At 44.0% G+C, this 20,108-nt stretch overlaps 1 protein-coding gene across 1 annotated transcript in view; it reads right to left on the bottom strand.

The window, feature by feature from the left end:
- Positions 1-20,108, bottom strand: part of MPHOSPH10 (M-phase phosphoprotein 10) — a 34,191-nt gene that overhangs the window by 3,708 nt on the left and 10,375 nt on the right. Inside the window, exons 3-9 of the mRNA XM_082254676.1 lie at positions 13,012-13,184; positions 11,808-12,012; positions 6,666-6,807; positions 4,718-4,785; positions 3,152-3,289; positions 2,247-2,357; positions 77-184 (exon numbers count right to left, since the gene is read on the bottom strand). Coding sequence (XP_082110802.1) covers positions 77-184; positions 2,247-2,357; positions 3,152-3,289; positions 4,718-4,785; positions 6,666-6,807; positions 11,808-12,012; positions 13,012-13,184 — 945 coding nt within the window. The remainder of the gene's footprint in view (positions 1-76; positions 185-2,246; positions 2,358-3,151; positions 3,290-4,717; positions 4,786-6,665; positions 6,808-11,807; positions 12,013-13,011; positions 13,185-20,108) is intronic.

A 20,108-nucleotide genomic window follows, 5' to 3' on the forward strand; every position in this document is an offset into this window, starting at 1 on the left:
ATTTTTCCATCACTGTGTCCCACATGATGTGGTTATGTGTATAAATTTATAGATCTAGTACATTTCTTCTACTTACTTTGACTTCTTCCGGAGCCAGGAGAGCTGCTTCGCTCACTCCCACTGGTGCCACCTCTTCCATAGTGATTGCAGGGAGATTTGATACCACCTTCATTTCTGGAACAGGCTGCATGACAAAAGAGTTGGTTACGGATAATCATTTTTTAGTTTGCTAATCAGCCAGTAAATTAATTTCCTAACTAACCAGGCTCATTTTTTGACAAGCTTGGCTACCTGTAGATCAATGTTGAACAGATGCTGCATAACAATAGTGCATACATTGCTCAAGTTTACATGTGACTATGCAAGAATTAAGATCATCAGATGGGGCTGCAGAATTTCATACATCAGGATGAATATGTATTTCTACAGTGCCTTTTTAGTGTATGTGTACTCAAATAGTTTTGCATTATATCACAGGAAGACTAAAGTGACACGTTTTCCTTCCTTTGTGTCTAAATGTGTTAATTTTTTAATCCTTTTATATACAAGATCCATTAACTACATCTAAACATCAGTTCACCTAAAGGCCCCTTACACACGGGGCAGGCTCGGTTGGAGTCCGCCTGCTCAGCAGGGAATCTGTATGCTGATCCCTGGAGGACACAGCCTGCTCTCCCCTATGGGCGGTCAGATGTAAACAGACTGCCTATCTGTTAACACCCAACTGCCATCTGATCCACCAGACAGATGAGGGAAGGCAAGATTGGATGTCCACGGGTGTCTATAGTCACATGTCTGTTGACATCCGCTGCTCCATAGAAGAGAGACTGGAGGGTCCGATACAGCCTGCCTGAAAAACTGACATGGGCACCGGTCCGCTCTGCCCATTTGAAATGTGCCCAACTCTAAAACATTCCATAGCATATTTATCAGCCCAAAATGAACAGGACTCCTCACTCTTTTGAGTCAACTTAACCACTTGCCAACTGCCGCACGACTATTTACGTCGGCAGTCAGCCCCTCACAGGCAGAGTGACGTAGATCTACATCGCTAGCCTGTGAGGGTCTAGGGAGCGAGCGCATGGACCCCCCCCCCCCTGCGCGTGTGACCGGCGGACCCGATGTCCGCCGGTCACACGGCGATCGTCGGTGCAGAGGGAGAAAGGCAGGCGGCTGATGTAAACAAGCCGCCTGTCATTCTCCCCTGTGTAGAAACAGTGATCATACGGTTCTACTATGTAGGACCGTTGATCACTGTTCCTACACCTCAAGCCACAGCCAATCACAGTTAGAATCACGCCCCTAGGGACACACACCACCCCCTCCCTCTCAAAAAAAGTTAACCCCTTCACTGCCAGAGTAATTTTACAGTAACAGTGCATATGTATAGCACTGATTACTGTAGAAATGTCACTGGTAACCCCAAAAGTGTCAAAAATGTCAGTCAAGGGTCCGATCTGTCCGCCGCAATGTCGCAGTACCGCAAAAAAAAAAAAAAAGACAAAAATCTTTCCCTTTGTTAGTAGACACGATAACTTTTGCGCAAATCAATCAAAATACGCTTTTTGCGATTTTTTTTTTACCAAACATATGTAGCATAAAACAAATTGGCCGAAAATGTTAATAAATTTAGATTTTTACATTTTTTTTTTGGGGATTTCATATAAAAAAAAATGTGAAAAATATTAAGTGGTTAAACAGCTATTTTGCAGAAGTGAAGGTGGTGATAAGATAATGTATCTACTTAGATATCTGCCGGAAATCTAAGGATCAACTCCAATCTCCAGATATGCATAACTAAGTTTCCCAAGTTTCAGGCCCAAGGAAAACGTGGGCTGATACAGACAGGTACCTCAATCAGCAAAAAAACTGCTCTTCTCCTCTTCTCTTCATTATTCATCAAAATCATACAAGAAAAGGATTTCTAGATCCAAACTAAAGGGGTTACCCTAGCAATATCATATTTAAAGGGAACAACAAATATTTGCGCTATTGTTGTTGACTTGTTTTTTTTTTTTTTTTTTTTAAAGATGCAGGTTTCTTAATGTTTTATGCTTGCTTCACTAATTAGCAATTGACATAGGAGTATGCAGGGCAGGTGTGCTGGCACTTCATTTGCTGTGATATGCTCAGCAACTAAACACATCGCAATGTGTTCAGCATATGTATTATATTTACAATCAAATTCAGTCAGCAACAAGACAGAAAAAAGACAAAAAATACTGGTAAAATACAAAAAGTATTACTGGTTTTGGTGTGAAATGGAAATTTGACAAGGCATCTAGCTTCAGGAACAGGCTGTCCATCGATTTCTGTATCTCTACATGCTTTGGATCTTCTTCATCTTCCACTTTTTTCTAAAGAAAAAAAAGAAAAATGTTCAGACAACTGAAACCTATAGCAGACTGCTTAATGAGACAGTACAATACAGATTAAGGTGAGAAAGGACTAAAGGAATTTAAATGCAAATCTTTTTTACATCCCACAAAGCTAAATTCACATCCAGACCCGCTATGTATATGCAACTATAGCCCAATATCAGAGAGATATTTATTCAAAAAACTGAATTCAGCTATTTCATCATCAGTGCTGTAACAGACTGTTAACATATACTACTTATACATTTAAAACAGCATAAATTAGATAAGTATATCAACACCTTTTACATTAAAGAGGAACTTCACCCCCAACCCCCCCATTCATTTTTATTTTCCCTGCTTACCTGATGCTGGAGTCCTCACAATTCAGATACCCAACCAACAGAACCAGCGTTGTCCTGCTGAGATTTCCTTCTCTGCAGCCACCACTCAAGGCCCACGCCGCAATGTTCTTTTGTGATTGCTGGCTCTTCAGGGTTCAGGAGCCACCTACCAATGATGCCCTGCTAGGGGTCTGTACCCCTCCTAGTTTCATTAATAGAATGACTGTAGTGCTCCTGGTACCTCCTGAGATATGCACGTCACATATTTCAGGAGGAATTGGGGGACCGCACATCACCTGCCTAGGCGAGGAGGGAGGATGGGGGGGGGGGTTGGTCGGCTGATCCTTTACCAGGAATGTGTGTTTAGCTAGGGGATGGGGAGGTGGAAACTGATTTTAAAATTTTCAAGGGTGAACATCAGCTTATGGCTTTAGAACTGAAAATTCTTACCTGGTTAAGTTTTAGGTACTCCTGTTCATAAATCTCTGCTAGACTCAGTTTACTCTTATCGTGATCCAGAGTAAGTCGCTTCTTGTACTCAAAGGCATCTTCCTTTGGCTTTTCCTTGCGGACCACATCATCCCACACCTTGGAAATGAAGAGAATAAAAGCTTAGGATAAATAGCATACAAAAAAAAACCTTCAGTATGCTGCTACCCCCTAATACTTACCTGAGCCCGATCCAGCGATGTGCACAAGAATAGCTGCTCTCCTGGGTCTCTCCCTCCTCTTTGGCTGAGACACAGCAGCGGGAGCCATTTGCTCCCGCTGCTGCTGTCAATCACAGCCAGTGAGGAGGGAGCTGGGGCAGAGCCAAGCTGTGCTCGGTGTCTTATGGACACACAGAGGCAGTTCGGGAGCAAGCAAGCAGTTTGCACTGGGGGGCATGAGCCAGGAAAGCCAAGGGTGGATCCGAGGAGGATGGGGGCTGTTCAGTGCAAGGAGCTGAATCTTTAGTATTCTTTTAACAACACTGGATATACTTTCAATTTAATAAAACTTCTGGATTTCCAACCTTGTTTATGTCTCAAAGTGAAAATGTAGCAGTAGAGAGTAACCATGCTATACTATGAGACACATTTCCTACCACAGCTCCATCTGCTGGTGAAAAGTAAATCTAATACCCTAAAACATCATAAAATAGTTCTGAATGAAATAGCGTATACAATCCAATTTAAGTGGAAAAAAAATAAACTGTCTTCTACAGCACAGAAAACATGTGAACGCTTCAAAAAATATATTTAAAAGATATATATGGTTAGCTTTAAAATGCAGAGCATTCTCTGACCCGACAAGGTGGAGATGTGGGTCATCACAATCTCTATTGAAGAAAGAAGAGTATTCAGCACATCCAAGGATAAAAGCAATTCCTTTATTTGATGTCCATTAAAAGTTACATGGCGACATACACGTAGCCCACCACCGGTCATTAAGAAGCGTTTCACACTCCTGTGCTTACTCATTACTGAATTGAACCTTTGAGCGGTGTGTACCAAAAACACTTTTCTATCACAATCTCTGCTTGTCCAATCGGAGAACACTTTGCATTCATTGAGAAAATACAAAGTGTTCTCTGAATGGAGCCAGTGCCAAACGAACAATCCCATATGTTCACTAAGCAGCTGTATGGTGTGGAACCCAGAAGGTAGCAGCAATCACTGTGGTAGCGGTGTCTACAATGATTTCCAGCATCCTCAGGGATTGGCCAGGTATGACGCATAGAAACTTACATTTGTCTGAACTGAACCACTGTAACTATAGAAAAAAACATCTATACCTAAGCTTCAGCTTTAAAAGGATGATATAGGGCTGTGAACTCATACCGACAATACTCAGAAGAGCACACTGGTAAATCATTTATGTTAAATATATTTTACGTTTTTTTGTAAATCGTAATTCGATTTAAAAGTTGTTTCAGTCTTTGACACATAGTAGACATATTTTCCTCAGAGAACAAACGAAATGCCAAAAAGACCAATTCGTGAAATAAAGTTAAAAAAAAAAAAAAGCACTGACCTGGTCTTTTATTCTCTGTTTGATAATATCCTCAAGTTGTAGTGTGGTTTCCTCTGTGATTGCTGGTGCTGTAAAGAAGTGTGGAAAAAATAATAAGGATGCATATGACAGACACCTAAACCAACATTACAAAGGAGACAAGATTTACACCCAAAAAAACATGTCTAATGTGACAGGAAGAAGCTTAATTGAAACACTTAGGTGGGGCTTTCTCATGTATTGTAGGTTTGATTACTTTATACGCATAGGAATGCATAGAAGATCCCAAGAGTCATTTAAAGATATCTTCTTCATAAAGAAAAAAATTACAATGACGACGAATGATTAGGGAAATAGATCAACAAATGTTTAGTGATGATGATCAATCAGAGTCATTTAAAACACATGGACCTAAAAGACTCACCAGCAGTAAATGGACGAGTTCATCTTTTTAAAAAATAAAATGCACATCATTTCGGAGGCAACAAAATGTGCATTTTTCTTTTTTCACTAGGAGCGTAGAAAGCCTTGTACCTGTGATCAGCAGATTGCGGACGCCAAGCCGGATACAAACTCACAGGAAGAGACAAGCCTAGTCTGCCATACACACACCTATATGTCTCTCGCACACTATATATATATATATATATATATATATATGTATATATATATATATATATATATATATATATATATATATATATATATATATATATATACACATATATATATATACACATATATATATATATACACACACATACACATACATACACACACACATATATATTATATATATATATATATATACATACACACACACACTATATTGTCAAAAGTATTGGGAAGACTGTCCACAAGCTTTAAGAGCATGTCTATGGGAACGCTTGACTATTTTTCCAGAAGCATCTTTGTGAGGTCAGGCACTTATGTGGATGACAAGGCCCGGCTCGCAGTCTCTGCTCCATTTCATCCCAAGGTGGTCTATCGGGTTGAGGTCAGGCCAGTCAAGTTTCTCCACCCTAAACTCACTCATTCATGCCTTTATGGACCTTGCTTTCTGCACTGGTACGCAATCATGTTGGAACAGGAAGGGGCCATCCCCAAACTGAAGGAGGTGCCTGAAGAGATGCCCTTAAGAGTTCCCTTCATTGGAACTAAGGGGCCAAGCCCAACTCCTGAAAAACAACCCCACACCATAATCCTCCCTCCACCAAATGATTTGGGTCAGTGCACAAAGCAAGGTCCATAAAGACATGGAAGAGCGAGTTTGGGGTGGAGGAACTTGACTGGCCTGCACAGAGTCCTGACCTCAACCCGATAGACCACCTTGGGATGAAATGAAGCAGAGACTGCGAGCCAGGCCTTCTCCCCAACATTAGTGTCTGACTTTACAAATGCACTTCTGGAAGAATGGTCAAACATTCCCATAGACACACTCCTAAACCTTGTGGGCAGCCTTCCCAGAAGAGTTGAAGTTGTTAAAGCTGCAAAGGGTGGACCAACTCAATATTGAACTCTACAGACTAAAGGGCCATACACACTAAGATTTTCTGAAGACTTTTTCCTTCAGATTTACCTTTTCTATGTGGTGCAAGGGCCTGCCAGATTGCATACAAATTGAAAGTGTTCAGGTTTGACCTCCTATTATATGGTTTTGGTAAGTCTGAAGGAAAAAGAAGTCTTCAGAAAATCTTATAGTGTGTATGGCCCAATAGACTGGGATGCCATTAAAGTTCATGTAAAAGGTAGGCAATATAGTGTGTGTGTATTTATATATAATATAATATATATATATATATATATATATATATATATACACACACACACACACACACACACACACATACATATATATACACATACACACACACACACATTTTTAACCACTTACATTTCACCCAAATGCACACTATTATGATCTTTTAATAAACAAAAAATAAATGAACTGCAAGAAACAAAAATCTACCCGTTCTGGAGGCATGGTCAAAGACCAAGGACTCGGACATCAAACTGTTCTCTGGCCTCTTCTGTGCGGTCACCTCCCCACTCAGCTGCCAGGATTTCTCCTCAAGCATTTGTTTCTGGAGTGTCTGAATCTTCTCACTCATCTGTGAAGCAATAATAATAATATAATAATTACATGTCTATATAATGGTAACCAGTGAATTTTTATTTTACATCTTGGTTTAACTGCCTGTTTATCGGATTCCATTCAAAGAAGTAGATGGTTTTTATACACTTTTGTGTTTAACAAGTATGCCTTGTAAGAAAATGCATGTTAATCTGAAATCACACAAACAAAAAACCAAGGCTGTCTACAACCCTCTAAAGGCCCATTCACACCTTTGCGTTTTGGCGTCATTTTGCCTGGTGTATTCCACTGAAATCCATGAAAACACAGAAAATTTCAAGCCAAAGTTTGTCGATGTACAATGCCACGTGTTTTAACGCAGGTTGCAATATACTTCAGATTGAACATTCTTTCACAAGAGATCTTTTGAAAAAGGCACGTATGCCGAAACATGTTAAGAGGACTCAGTCAGCACAGCTGTTTTATACTCTACACGTCTTTCTGTCATGGATGTTTGTAAGTGTATCAGCCGTTTTTAGAAATAAATTGTTTTAGCAATATTACGCTATATGTCCCCCATTTTTCTTTTTGATACACCACCCATTGTGGAAGTGGATTCCGTGACTGATTTCATCTGCCGGGGATCTGCACGTTGTCCATCATGGTCGGTGAATCCTGTGGGGACACTCCATCACTTCTTTCAAGTTCGTTTGATTCCTATGCTATAAGGCATTTGGGGTCTTATTCATTTGGTGAGCGCAATCTTTTTTATACCTTCACTGGTGTAGGGATTAGCTGCACAATTCGTTTTTACACTTATTTTTAGCAATATTACGCTATGTGCTCCCCCTTTTTTCTTTTGATATACCATCCCCTGTGGAAGTGGAGTCTCCGTTTGATTCTTGCCATCGGTGAGCTGCACGTTGCCCATCGTGGACGGTGAATCCTGTGGGGACACTACATCATTTCCTTCAAGCCTGTTTGACCTCTTTGCCATAAGGTATTTGGGGTCCTATTCATTTGGGGAGCGCAATCTATTTCTTACCGTCATTGGTGTAGGGATTTGCTGCACAACTTGGTCACATCATTTGTTACCATCTTTCATGATTGGATTTTCTTCATCATCATTTATGCACCCAAAAGTTCGTTTAAATTGGACTTTTTATGTTGTCGAAAGAAAACAAGTGAGGGTGCACTTTCAGCAATTCACTCCATGAAATGTACGATTTCCACGTGCGATAATAGATCTTTCGAGAACTCTACTTCCTAGCCTTCAAGAAAGTGAGGATTACAGACTCAGAGAGACCCCTATCTCTCGACACCCGACTTTCAACGGCCATGCCGGTAAAGCCAGAGACTAAAGCAGGATGGAAGATCGGACCTTGAAACAGATCTTCCCAGAGAGGAAGCCTCCAAGGTGGCCAATCTTATGAGGTCTGCGTACAAAGACTGACGAGGCCAGTCTGGAGCCATCAGAATGACCAGAATGTTTTCCACCTTTATCCTGCACAGAAGACGCGGCAGAAGCTTCAACGGAGGAAATGCATAAATCAGCCACTGACCCCGAGGAGCCACCAGGGCGTCTGTGGCTTTGGTCAGAGGATCTCGAGACATGGCTACGAATCTCTGCACCTTCTTGTTGAGGCGGGAGGAAAACAGATCGACCTCGGGGGTCCCCCACCGAATACACAGTAGGTGAAACACCTCCAGGTATAGGGACCACTCCCGTTGATCCAACACCTGACAACTCAGGTAATCCGCCTGCCAGTTTTCCACACCTGGGATGTGTACAGCAGAGAGGGCTGGAACAAATCTTTCTGCCCAAGTCAGAATCCCAGCTACCTCCTTGGCCGCAAGGACACTCTTGGTACCCCCATGGCGATTGATGTAAGCCACAGCCATGGCGTTGTCTGATTGAACCCGAACCGGTCAATAGCGTAGGTGAGTCGTCCAATGACTCAGACAAAGCTTGTCTGAGGGGAGGAAAACCCTCGCCAAGGCTGAATCCAGATTCAGGCCTAGGCTCTCCAGCCTCAGGACCGGAGTCAATGCGGATTTTTTGAAAATTATGTTCCAACTGAACTCTTGTAGAGTTCGGACAGTGACCTCCAGATTCTCCAACAGAACCGATAGAGAGACCGCTCTCAACAGAAGATTGTCCAGGTATCCCAGTACTGCAATCCCCTTCCGGCACAGCAATGCCAACACCGGAGCCAGAACTTTGGTAAACACCCTGGGAGCAGAGGTGAGGCCAAAGAGTAACGCCACAAATTGATAATGCTGCTCCGCTACCGTAAAGCAAAGAAACCGCTGGTGTCCAGCGTAGATGGGGATGTCCACTACCATACGGATGAACTTCATCCGAAACCTCTGTACCGGCACAAAGCGGTTCAGGGCTTTGAGATCTAGGATGGGGTGCACCTTGCCTTCTTTTCTGGGCACGGTGAACAGGTTTGAATAAAACCCCTGAAAGCATTCTGAAGCTGGAATCGGATCAATTACACTTTGTGACAGCAAGTTGTGTCCAGAGAGGCTTCAAATAGCTTCTCACCCCGTAAAATGAGATCAGCAACAGCTTTTTTAGAAGTCTGGTTAGCCGACCAGCATTTCAGCCATATCAGGCATCCAATAGCAACCCCCACTGCTGACGTCCTGGACACCAATAAGGCCAAGTCCAGGGACGTATCACAAATGAACACCAGGTCTTGGAACAACTGGTCTAACAGTTCCAGAAGCTGGAACAAACCCTGTTTGCAGAAGTCTCGGCAGAAGTTTGACAGGGGGAAAGGCATATATCAGACAGTACTGCCCCCAAGGAGCCACCAGTGCTTCTGCGGCGTCGGGTAGAGGATCCTGACCGAATCAATAAGACCGAAATTCAATCTTCTAGCCAGACCGAATCAGCTTGTGAACCCGTCTGTCTTGAATCAGAGAGGTCCACGAGTCCGGACAAAAGACGAAGACATCCCCCCACCCCAGATACGTGTGAGGGTGCCCCTTTAGGCAGAAAAGGACTTGTCTGCAGGTCTGGAAGGACCTGCTCCTGGCTTACCAGGCCCGGGCCTCTTAGAACCTCCAGAGACGTTCCAAGCAGATTTGGATCCTTTTTCTGGGACACCAAGGCAAATGGTGAACACCCGCCTAAGGACTGAACTGGCCACAGTAAACATGTGCCAGACCAAGGTCTCCGCCTTCCTATCAAAAGGGTCTTTAAAGGTTGGCGACTCCTCCACGGGAATCAGAGAGGATTTGTTCAGCCTGGAAACCAGGTAATCCACCACAGGTGGGACCATCCACTTTTTTTAACGGGGACTCTTCAAAGAGGTACCTTCTAGCGAAACGCTTAGGAACATTGCGTTTAGGGAAACCCCACTGATTCAACAATTTTGTCAAAATAGGCAGGAAAAGGAAAAACTTTTGATGATTTTCAGGTAACGAAGGTGACCGGCGTCTCCGACGCAGTGGCATCCTCTAATTTGATGGATGCTTTTTGCTGAGTCTGAATTGCAGGACCAAATCAATCTTGCACACTAATGACTCCAGACCTGCCGCCATTGCAGACAGGGTGAACTGGGACCCAGAAGGGCCGCCGCCTCTGAGAGGGTATCAGGCGGTGAAATTTGTTCCAGGGAATCACACAGGCAATTTAGAAAAAAAAAAACACTGCTAGTGACCCCCCACCGCCGCACTAGTGGCACTACAAGTCCCAGCACAGCTGAATCGCTGCTATAGAGGGAGATCCCTTAGGGCACCCACAATAATTCACCATCCCCGGTCAGCACAGAGCAGAGCGCTGGATGCTGTACCCATGCGGCGATCAGAGAGAAAGAGGAAGCCCAGGAGTCAGTACTAGAAGTCCACTGCCACAGTCACCGCTCACAAGGCTCCAAAAACATGGCCGCCGTGCTATTCAACAGGAAACTACAAGAAAATGGCTGCCGAATACACAGCTAGCCATCCACGGCAAAATGGCGGCTCCTGGGACCCACAGGTGACACCAAGGGATGTCTGTACGGTCAAGGGGGCCCTTGCAGGAGCCCCCACCAGGACTTCCCCCCCTTCCCTACATATTCGCATTCAGCTGCCGGCGGTGCACCCCCCCGCCCCCTCGACACCCCCCAAAACGCACCTGGACAGGTATGGAAGCCCTCTATGGGGGATCCCAGACATATGGGGGGGAGGGAACGCTGTGTGGAAAGAAGGAGAACCCAGGGGTCCGACTGTCTCAGGTCCACCGTGAAAGGCCACCAGGGAACGGGGTGTGACAACTTACCATACCATGGAATCGGGTGGGCACCGCACGAGGCAGACCACCTCTCCATCGGAATGGGGTTGCTGCGGGCCAGGAGGCACGGTACGACTCAGCCCTGGACCAGGTCATATGCATCCTCACGAGACGTTTAACTCGCAGGCCAACCCCCGTCCAGTGGGGCTATGTAGCAGATGACCTAGCGTGGAGCTGAGGTCTGCACACGCTCACTGCCCAGACTGGGGAGACCATAAGGATCTAGAATATCCAGTCCATCGCCCAGTCCAACACTTGAGTGTAGTTCTCACGGAAACAGAAAATAATGGGAAAAAAAGAAAAGAAGAAGAGGGAAAAAAATCTGTTTAAAAAGAAAAAATGCTGGAACCAGAGATCCCAGCAAGAAACTAAGTTCTTACTCCCGACTAGGCAGAAAAAAAAAATGCCCATAGCAGGAAGTGGGAATATACCCCCTGGTAAAGCTTTTTCCTACCTAGTGTCCTACTCCTGTAGGGGGGTAGCATAACCCAATGGTCACTGTACTAATGACACTGGCTGGGAAGGGGTTAACATCAAGGTTGATCAAAGATATGTGCCTAGCCAGTGTTTTTTTTCTAAACTGTGGGGGATGTGCTTTTACTAGGCGAGGCATGGATCCTTGTTCCTATATCTAAGTGATCAGGCGCACAGGTTGCGCCCTGTAGCAGTAAAACTGCTATGGGTGAGACCTGAAGTGGTTAACAAAACTATAGAAAAAAATAAAGTTTTTATCCAGAGTCTCTTCCACCAACCTTCTCTTCCCTCTTCTCAAATGAAGACTTTGATTCCTGAGGCTTTTCTTGATTCTTCTTGCCACCAAGTATGTCACCAACATCTTCCCCTTCACTATCATCCGACAGGTCGAACGTCACCCTCTTGAAGGCCTCCTTTGCTTTTTTACTTTCTTCGGTTTCCTCCATCATATCCTCCTCTTCATCGTCCTCATCCAATTCACTCCTGAAAAAAAGAGTTTATAATGAGTCTTCACAGAAAGAGAAAATACACCTCAAAATATATGGGGAAATTCACCCTTTAATCTTTGAGAATACTGTCAGTGGGCTAAAAGTGAAATAAAATCAAAAAATGTTGGAGTTGTCACTGGAACATAAAAAGGAAGGGAAATCTTCCAATAGAAGCACATGCTCCAGTGAAACGGTCAAAAAAGAGAATTTGGCTCTCTTTGTGGAGATCTTTCACTTCTGGTTGTGTCTAGACAAAAAAAAAAAAAAAAAAAAAAAGGAAAATCTGTCTAGATGGAAAAACGAAGGCAAAAAAAAAAAAAAAAAAAAGAAGAAAATTCCAACCTGAGTTCCAACTATTGCCTATTCTTTCCATAACGAAAAAAAAAAGAGCTTGGTCTAGCTTTCTGATTGAACAGTAAAAGAACACCTATAGACTGATGAGGTCCATCTATCTACTCACTCTGCTTTGTCCTCCTAAAACATGTTCTTTGTCAGCACAACAGATGGACTTCCAGTCCTGTTCCACCCTCTTCCAGTCTTGTTGCCCCTATATAGATGATTGCGAGGCTAATACCAACTCAAAAATACTTCCCTTTCCTTCAATGGACCCCATTCCTCGCAGCCGCTGGCATTTTCTGCTGGGTTCTGGTCTTCAGCCGTCTTCACTGGCTGGCTCAGAAAGACGTCACTCCTGCGCATGCACTGGAGCCAGTCATCTCAGCATACAGGGATTGTGCTGGAGATGCAAGCTGAGCTGTGCATGTGCAGCTCGGTTTACAAGATGGAGAAGACAGCAAGCAGGCAGTAAGTGTATTTTATTGCAACAGAGACATTGCATGTTTCCTCTGCAATAAAGAGCCTGCTTGCTTGCAGTTTGTAACGGCTGGACTGTTGCTCTGCTTATTAAAAAGTATATTGGCTGGATAATGATGCAGTCTAACCATTATATATATATAGAAGAAAAGTGCAAATCTCCCCAAAAAAAAGATCTTACGCTTCTTCTATGTTCTCCTCCTCCTCCTCACTGCCCTGTTCTCCCCCTTCTTCCTCTTGATCTGAATTTTCAATTTCTTCTTCTTCATCAAGATGTCTGTCTGTCTCATCTTCACCCCCTTCTACTGGGTCGAAATAATCTTGATACTGAAGGTCCCTGGAACTTTTAGCTGCCTAAAAAGAAGCAAAAAAAGTTTAATTACGGTTTGTATCTGTAATAGTCACTGTAAGGGCTCATGCACACTGCTGTACAGGACCATGCACCGCAAAGATGAGCGCGTTTGGCTTGTTTCACACAAGCTTAAGCTTGTATAAAAGCAGTGTGAACAGCAGGGATGGGCGGAATAGCCCCCTGTTCGGTTCGCAGCAGAACCCCCGAACAGGGGAAATGTCCTAACCCAAACAGTGAACCCCATTGAAGTCTATGGGAGCCGAACAAGAAAAATCAAGTGCCCATTTTAAAGGCTTATATGCAAGTAATTGGCCATAAGAGGGGTATGGGGGTCCAGTTACTGCCCTGGGGGACATGTATAAAAAAAAAAAAAAAAATTGTTTTTTCAGGAGCAGTGATTTAATGATGCTTAAATTGCAACAATGAAAAATTCCTTTAAAAATATAGTGCCTGGGGGGTCCCCTTAATGTGCCTGTAAAGTGGCGCATTTGTTGCATATAATAATAAGACATTTCTATAGAAAAAAATCCCATTTAAAAAGGATTTGCGGTTAAAATTGCTGACACCCAGCTATTTAAAAAAAAAAAAAAACCCAGTCAATACCTGGCACTTAGAATCTGGTATAGATTTTAAGGAGAACCCCACACCAAAAACAAAAAACAGCGTGTGCCCCCCCCTAAAATCCATACCAGACCCTTAACTGAGCATGCAGGTCAGGAAAAGGGGTGGGGGACGAGCGCCATGCCTATATAAGAACTGCCAAAGCGAAGAGAGAGCAGTCCGCGGGAGGCCTCCCAGGACGTGGATGCATTTTTTATTTTTTAAATTTTTCGGGTCTGGCGGGTGTCGTGATTGACGATGAATTTATATTGAGGGACACTTCTTATTTATTTTTTAATAAAGGATTTCCCAAAACCTGTATCCTGTGTTTCATACTTTTTGATGAATGGGGACAGGTACGATTGTACACGACACCCATTCACACAGGAGGGATGGGATCTGGGGGCTTGGTAAAGGGGGCTTCCAGATTCCGATAAGCCCCCCACAACCACAGCCCAGGGTTGTCGGGAAGAGGCCCTTGTCCCCATCAACAAGGTGCTTTAGGGTGGAGAGTGCAGAGGCACCCCCCTTGTTGAGTGCCTGTGGCTTAGTAGGATTCGGGGAGGGGGGGGGGCACTCGTTCATCCCCCCTCCTTTTCCTGACTTGCTGGGCTGAATGCTCAGATAAGGGTCTGGTATGGATTTTGGAGTGGGGTTCTCCTTAAAATCCATACCAGACCCAAAGGTCCTGGTATGGACTGGGGGGGACCCCATTCCATTTTTTTCTTTATTTTTTACCGGCACTTTTTTATTCAGCTGTCAGCAGGGAAACGCATTGACAGCTGAGGACTCATCAGTTGTTAGGGACAGCTTACAGTGCACCCTGATTGGGCAAAGCTTTGCCAAATCAGGGCACAGAATGCACTGTGCAGCGCTCAGTGCATTGCAGAGTGTTCGTCAGGGCGAACACGCTGCAAATTTGGGTGTTCAGCGAACGGCCGAACAGGTAAATGTTCGGCCCAAAATCATGCTCGGGCCGAACCGTTAAGCCCAAAATCATGCTCGGGCCGAACCGTTCGCCCATCCCTAGTTAACAGCAAGCGTTAATGAAACTGTCAGCAAGCTTCGATCAGCTTTCTCCCAGCCCTTAAAGCTCCCCTGAGCTCCTTTTAGAAATGTTATACACAGATCCTAATGGAAGTACTGATTACCACTTTAAACAAGCCGCTAGCAGGCTTCCAACAAGAAGTGCTGAAGCCTGCTAGCAGCTTGTTTAGGCTGAGTTCACACTCATGCGATTGCAGACATCGCATGTGATTCGCACCACATTCCTATGCACATCACATGCGATGTCTGTGCGGTGCGAATTCAGAAATACAGTTTGTATGGCTGAAATCTCATTCGCACTAAAATGGTACAGGACACTTTTTCCGCACTGTCGGATTGCACGGGTTTTCAGACCATAATTCGCACTGCGTTCTGCGAACCGATTTGTCATTAACTTTATATTGACCGCAGTGGTTCACAGAGAGCATTGTGAACTGCCTGCGATGCTGATGCGGTGTGGGAACCCGCACAGGAATCGCTGTAGTTAACGCATCACACCAGCGTGAACCCAGACCTAACGTGGTAATCAGTACTTCCATTAGGATCTGTAGTCAGAATTTATCAAATAGGGCTGAATGATACTTTAAAAGCGTCAGCAAAGCTTGCCGAAAGTTCTGAAAACACTTTGAAAAAGCTTTCTGTTCAAGCTGGCGTTTCTGCGACAGGTACAGCTCGGTGTTATGAGTAGCAGCAGACAGGAGGCCTATACAAATCATTGTCAGGCTGTTAGGGTCTTCAGATGTTACATGAAATTGCAATTACCTTCAAACCTATTTATGGTCAAAATATAAACTCATTCATTTGCACATTGCATTTCAATTATTTCTAGCCTAGTCCTATTAATCTGAACAATCTTGAAGTTTGTACACTTGGAAGATCCCCACACATTTACTTCCTTGAACTCTGTGACATGTAGTCTCTATGCCCTGTGAGCATGTGCTGCTGTCACACATTTCACAGAGCCTGCCTTCTGAGCTACAGAGACGGAGTCAGTACAGGAATTACTGCTTGCAGGCAGCAATGTACCATGGGATATATAGTCCTTGAAAATTTAAACGTAAACAGCAGAGCAGAGGAGAAGCTGCAAAGCATGCAGAGAATCCAGGAATCTGTGGGAGGAGATGGCCAGCAGACAGGCAGCACTCACAACATGAAAGTAGATTTCAAAAGTAAGCTTATACCAATAGGGCCGACTTTGGGTGTGACATGTTGCGTCACATAACTTCATCAGGGATCCCTGGTGAAGTCACGTGTCATGTGGCGCAATGCGTAGGAACGGCAGCGGTTGACGTCACTTCCTGTCAAGACCGAAGTTGGCCATACTGGTACTCCTAGTGAAGTTTTATTGAGTCTGATGTTAAAGAGGAAGTAAACCCTCCTCGGGAAGTTGTACCTATAGGTAAGCCTATGATAAGGCTTACCTATAGGTAGTGTAAATATCTCCTAACATGTGACGTCACTGGCGCATGCGCTCTGAAGGAACGGCTGATCGTGCCATTCCTTCAGAGCCCCGTGCCGTGACCGTCGGCTCCCGCGCGGGAGTGACGTCACCGCGGCTCTGGCCAATCAGATGGCCGGATGCCGCGATCCCGGAAGACGGGCGACTGAACATGTCGCTCGTCATACAGGTGAGTGAGCGGCACGGCGGGGGCTCGTCCTAAGGTAAGTATTTCATAATGAGCTAGTATGCGATGCATACTAGCTCATTATGCGTTTCTCTTGCAGGTTGTAAAAAAAAAAATTAAACATTTTTAAACGAGTGTACAACCTCTTTAAATACACCTATGCGTTTTTTTTTTTTTTTAATGCTTATAATCTTTTAATATACTGCACTATGGAAGTGCCTTTTTTATTCCTTGAGTGGAATACCCTGGGAATATCATGAATTGAGTGGTTTTATCCCATCCCAAGCCAAGCATTGGAGTTTTACTAATAAGTGTTTACTGACCCTTGGGGTCGTTTGCTGGAGGTAAGTGTGCATGCTGACCAGTGGAGGATGAAAGTCACGTTGTGTGTTGTATGGAGAACAGGTGTTGGACTCGAAGTAACTTGACATTTGGACTTTTTATAATAGACACTTGCTTTATTACTATAAAATATAATTTTTAGTTTGAAGAGATTGAATTTGCACTCTTGCACTTTTCGAGATTTAAAATGTTTTATTATTTGAGTTTAAGTTTTGGAGATTACACCCCTGGAGGATGTTTGATGTGCCTTTTATTGCTATACGTTTGTACGCATTTTTGGATTATTCGATTTTTGCTGCATGTTTTTATTTGGTGGAGTTACATCTATGGAGGGTTTTTATTTTTTGTACATTATTATTATTATATGCACTGATTTTTGTATTTACATGAACCATTTGCCACAGATTATTCATTCATTGCTTTGTGTTCACCGATTTTGGTTTTTCCCCGGGGATTAGCATCCCTACAGGGTGTTTATTGCAAGGTTCCTATTTGATGTAATCAGCAGCGCAGCACCAATTCATTTTTCATTCACAGGTTGTTGCTCTGCTGGTTTTGCATGCCACTTAAATTGGATCTACCGCAACAACTCCTGTACACGAATCAATGTAACATATGCCACCTTTACCAAACTGCTGCCCCCCCTGATCCTGCATGTGTCTAACATCTAGGCAACCTAGATCAAATTTTCTCTGTCTGCCAGGACCATTTATAATATTTCATGTTATTGGAGACTGTAGAGTCTATTCATTTTGATCAGTCACACCTTGTCTGATAAACCTGCAATGAAATAAGAGGATAAGCAAGAATAAAAGCGGAACTCTCCTCCGCACATGCCAAATTCCTTAATGCTTTAAATCCTTGGATATCCACAAAGCGCTCTCCTGACCCTACCTGCATTGTATCCTACGCAATTGGGGATTTGGCCATTATGGATCACAGCCCTATACACAAAATCTTTGGCCTTTGTTTCTTACGCTGGCTTCCGCTCCGACTCCTTCCCTGTTGAATGGGGCACCAGACAGGGTTGCACACTTTCCACTGGCAATTGAACACCTAGCCATGCTCATCCGCTTGAATCCCAACATCCAGGACCTTGGGTCACACTCACACATTTTGACTCTTTGCAGACGATATCTTGCTTTTATGACCTCCCCCCTAACCTCCACTCCCAACCAATTGGATACACTTTTTTGTGTGAATATCTCAGCCCTAAAAATTAACCCACAAAAAAAAAAAAAAAAAAAAAAAAAAAATCGACAGCCTTGAATATAACCTTACCTAACCCCTTGCATGATCAGCTTAGTAAGGTTCCCCCTTTACTTGGGCTGATGGGCACATCCCTTACCTAGGCATTAAATTCACGGCCAACCCCCAAGACCTCTATGCTGTAAACTTCCCTCCTATGTTAGCATACCTCACGTCCCTAATGTCCAACTGGGCCCCATCTACCCCTCTCCTGGTTAGGCAAAAATTGCAGTTGTCAAAATGTCTATTCTTCCCAAAATCCTCTACCTATTCTGAGTTCTACCAGTTATAATCCCCTCCCACTACCTACAGAACTTGTAACGCCGTGTATCCTCTTACATCTGGGGTAAAGTAAAACCCTGTTTACTCAAATCCACCCTTTACACCCCCTGAATCAGAGGAGGCCTTGAAGTACTATATTTTTTCAAATTCTACTATTCAGCGCAGCTGGCCCAACTCCCGAAATACCATGCCTCCACTGAGAGCCCCCTTTGGGTTGACATAGAATCTGTAGACTGTGATCCCTTCTCTACGGCCAACCTACTCTGGCTAACCCCTTCTCAACACCGGCCTATTACCAACCCAATTACACGACACAGCCTGACCATTTGGAATAGGCTTAAAACTTGCTTTCATTTCCAATCTCTCCATAACTCCCTACTCTCTTTTCTCCGCAACCCTTCCTTCCTCCCTGCCTGCCTGGTCCTCCACATCACCGTTTACCGCTTGGTCTAGGGCAATTCTATTCTGATCACACCAATTCTTCTCTTCTATTACCTTCAAACCCTTTTTAACACTTTGTGAAGCACATAACCTCCCCATCTTTTGGAGCTCTTTAGATACCTACAAATAAAACAATTCCCCCACCCCATACACCCCCACTGACCCATCAGTCCAAAATGTTTCCTTTTTTTGAAGGAACTTGCAAATCAGATCCACATAGACGTGGACTAATCTCCGACTTATACGCCCATCTTCTCGCCTCCGACGCATCCAAACCCCCAACGTACAATAGCAAGTGGGAAAGAGACCTTAACCTCACCCTCAACCATGTAGACTGGGCACATATATGGCAGGCGACCAAGTCTTCACCTAACATCACTGCTCTGGAAACTAACTACAAAGTACTCACCCGATGGTACCTGGTCCCTGCCAGAATTAATAATTTCCTTCTGCAATACCCATCTCATTGCTTTCGGGGCTGAAGTGAACCTCCACATTTGGTGGAACTGTCCCATAGCATAAACCAGTGTTTCTCAACTCCAGTCCTCAACGCACACTAACAGGCCAGGTTTGCAAGAAAACTGAAATACATCACAGGTGAAATCATTTGCTGCTCAGTGATTGCAGTATTCTAGTCTGCATCTCCCCAAGGTAATACTTAAAATCTGGCCTGTTAGTGTGCCTTGAGGACCGGAGTTGAGAAACACTGGCATAAACTATCTGGTCAGAAGTTTTTAAGATCCTTTCCAAATTATTCTCTACCCTAATCCTTCCAGACCCATCAGTAGCTCTCCTGAACCATAAACCCGTATCCCTGACACATCGCCAATTTAAGCTTCTCCTCCAAGTCACTACTTCAGCAAAACAGAGCATAGCTAAGGCCTGGAAATCCCCTTCTTTATGTATACTCCCGACCAAGCACAGAACCACCCAAGCAATGATACATGCAAAGTTAGAGGCTGTCCTTCAGGGCAGAATCGCGAAATTCGAGAAACTCTGGAACCCACTTTCTACCACCCGGTCTTGATATAACTTTACTACTCCCATAACTTTTCTCAATAAATTCCCTACCCGACCCTTGAGTCTGGCATCACATTCCTCCCTCTCCTCTGGGGGGGGTACAACTCTTGCAAACTTCCATACTTCTCTCCCCCACAGGCCCTACTGTATGGCACCCAAACAGCAGAGTGCAGCAGGACAATGCTAGATTTTCTGCGTGGGTGAGTATGTGCTTAAAAGAGCACTACAGAACAGCATAGCCGCTTTAATGATTGTACAGCACTATAAAGCAGAAAGTTAAAGAGTAACTCCACTTTTGGTGAAAAAAAAAATAAAATATTT

This window comes from Pelophylax lessonae (genome assembly GCF_965119305.1).
Source record: "Pelophylax lessonae genome assembly, chromosome: 4".
NCBI classification, from domain to species: Eukaryota; Metazoa; Chordata; class Amphibia; order Anura; family Ranidae; genus Pelophylax; species Pelophylax lessonae.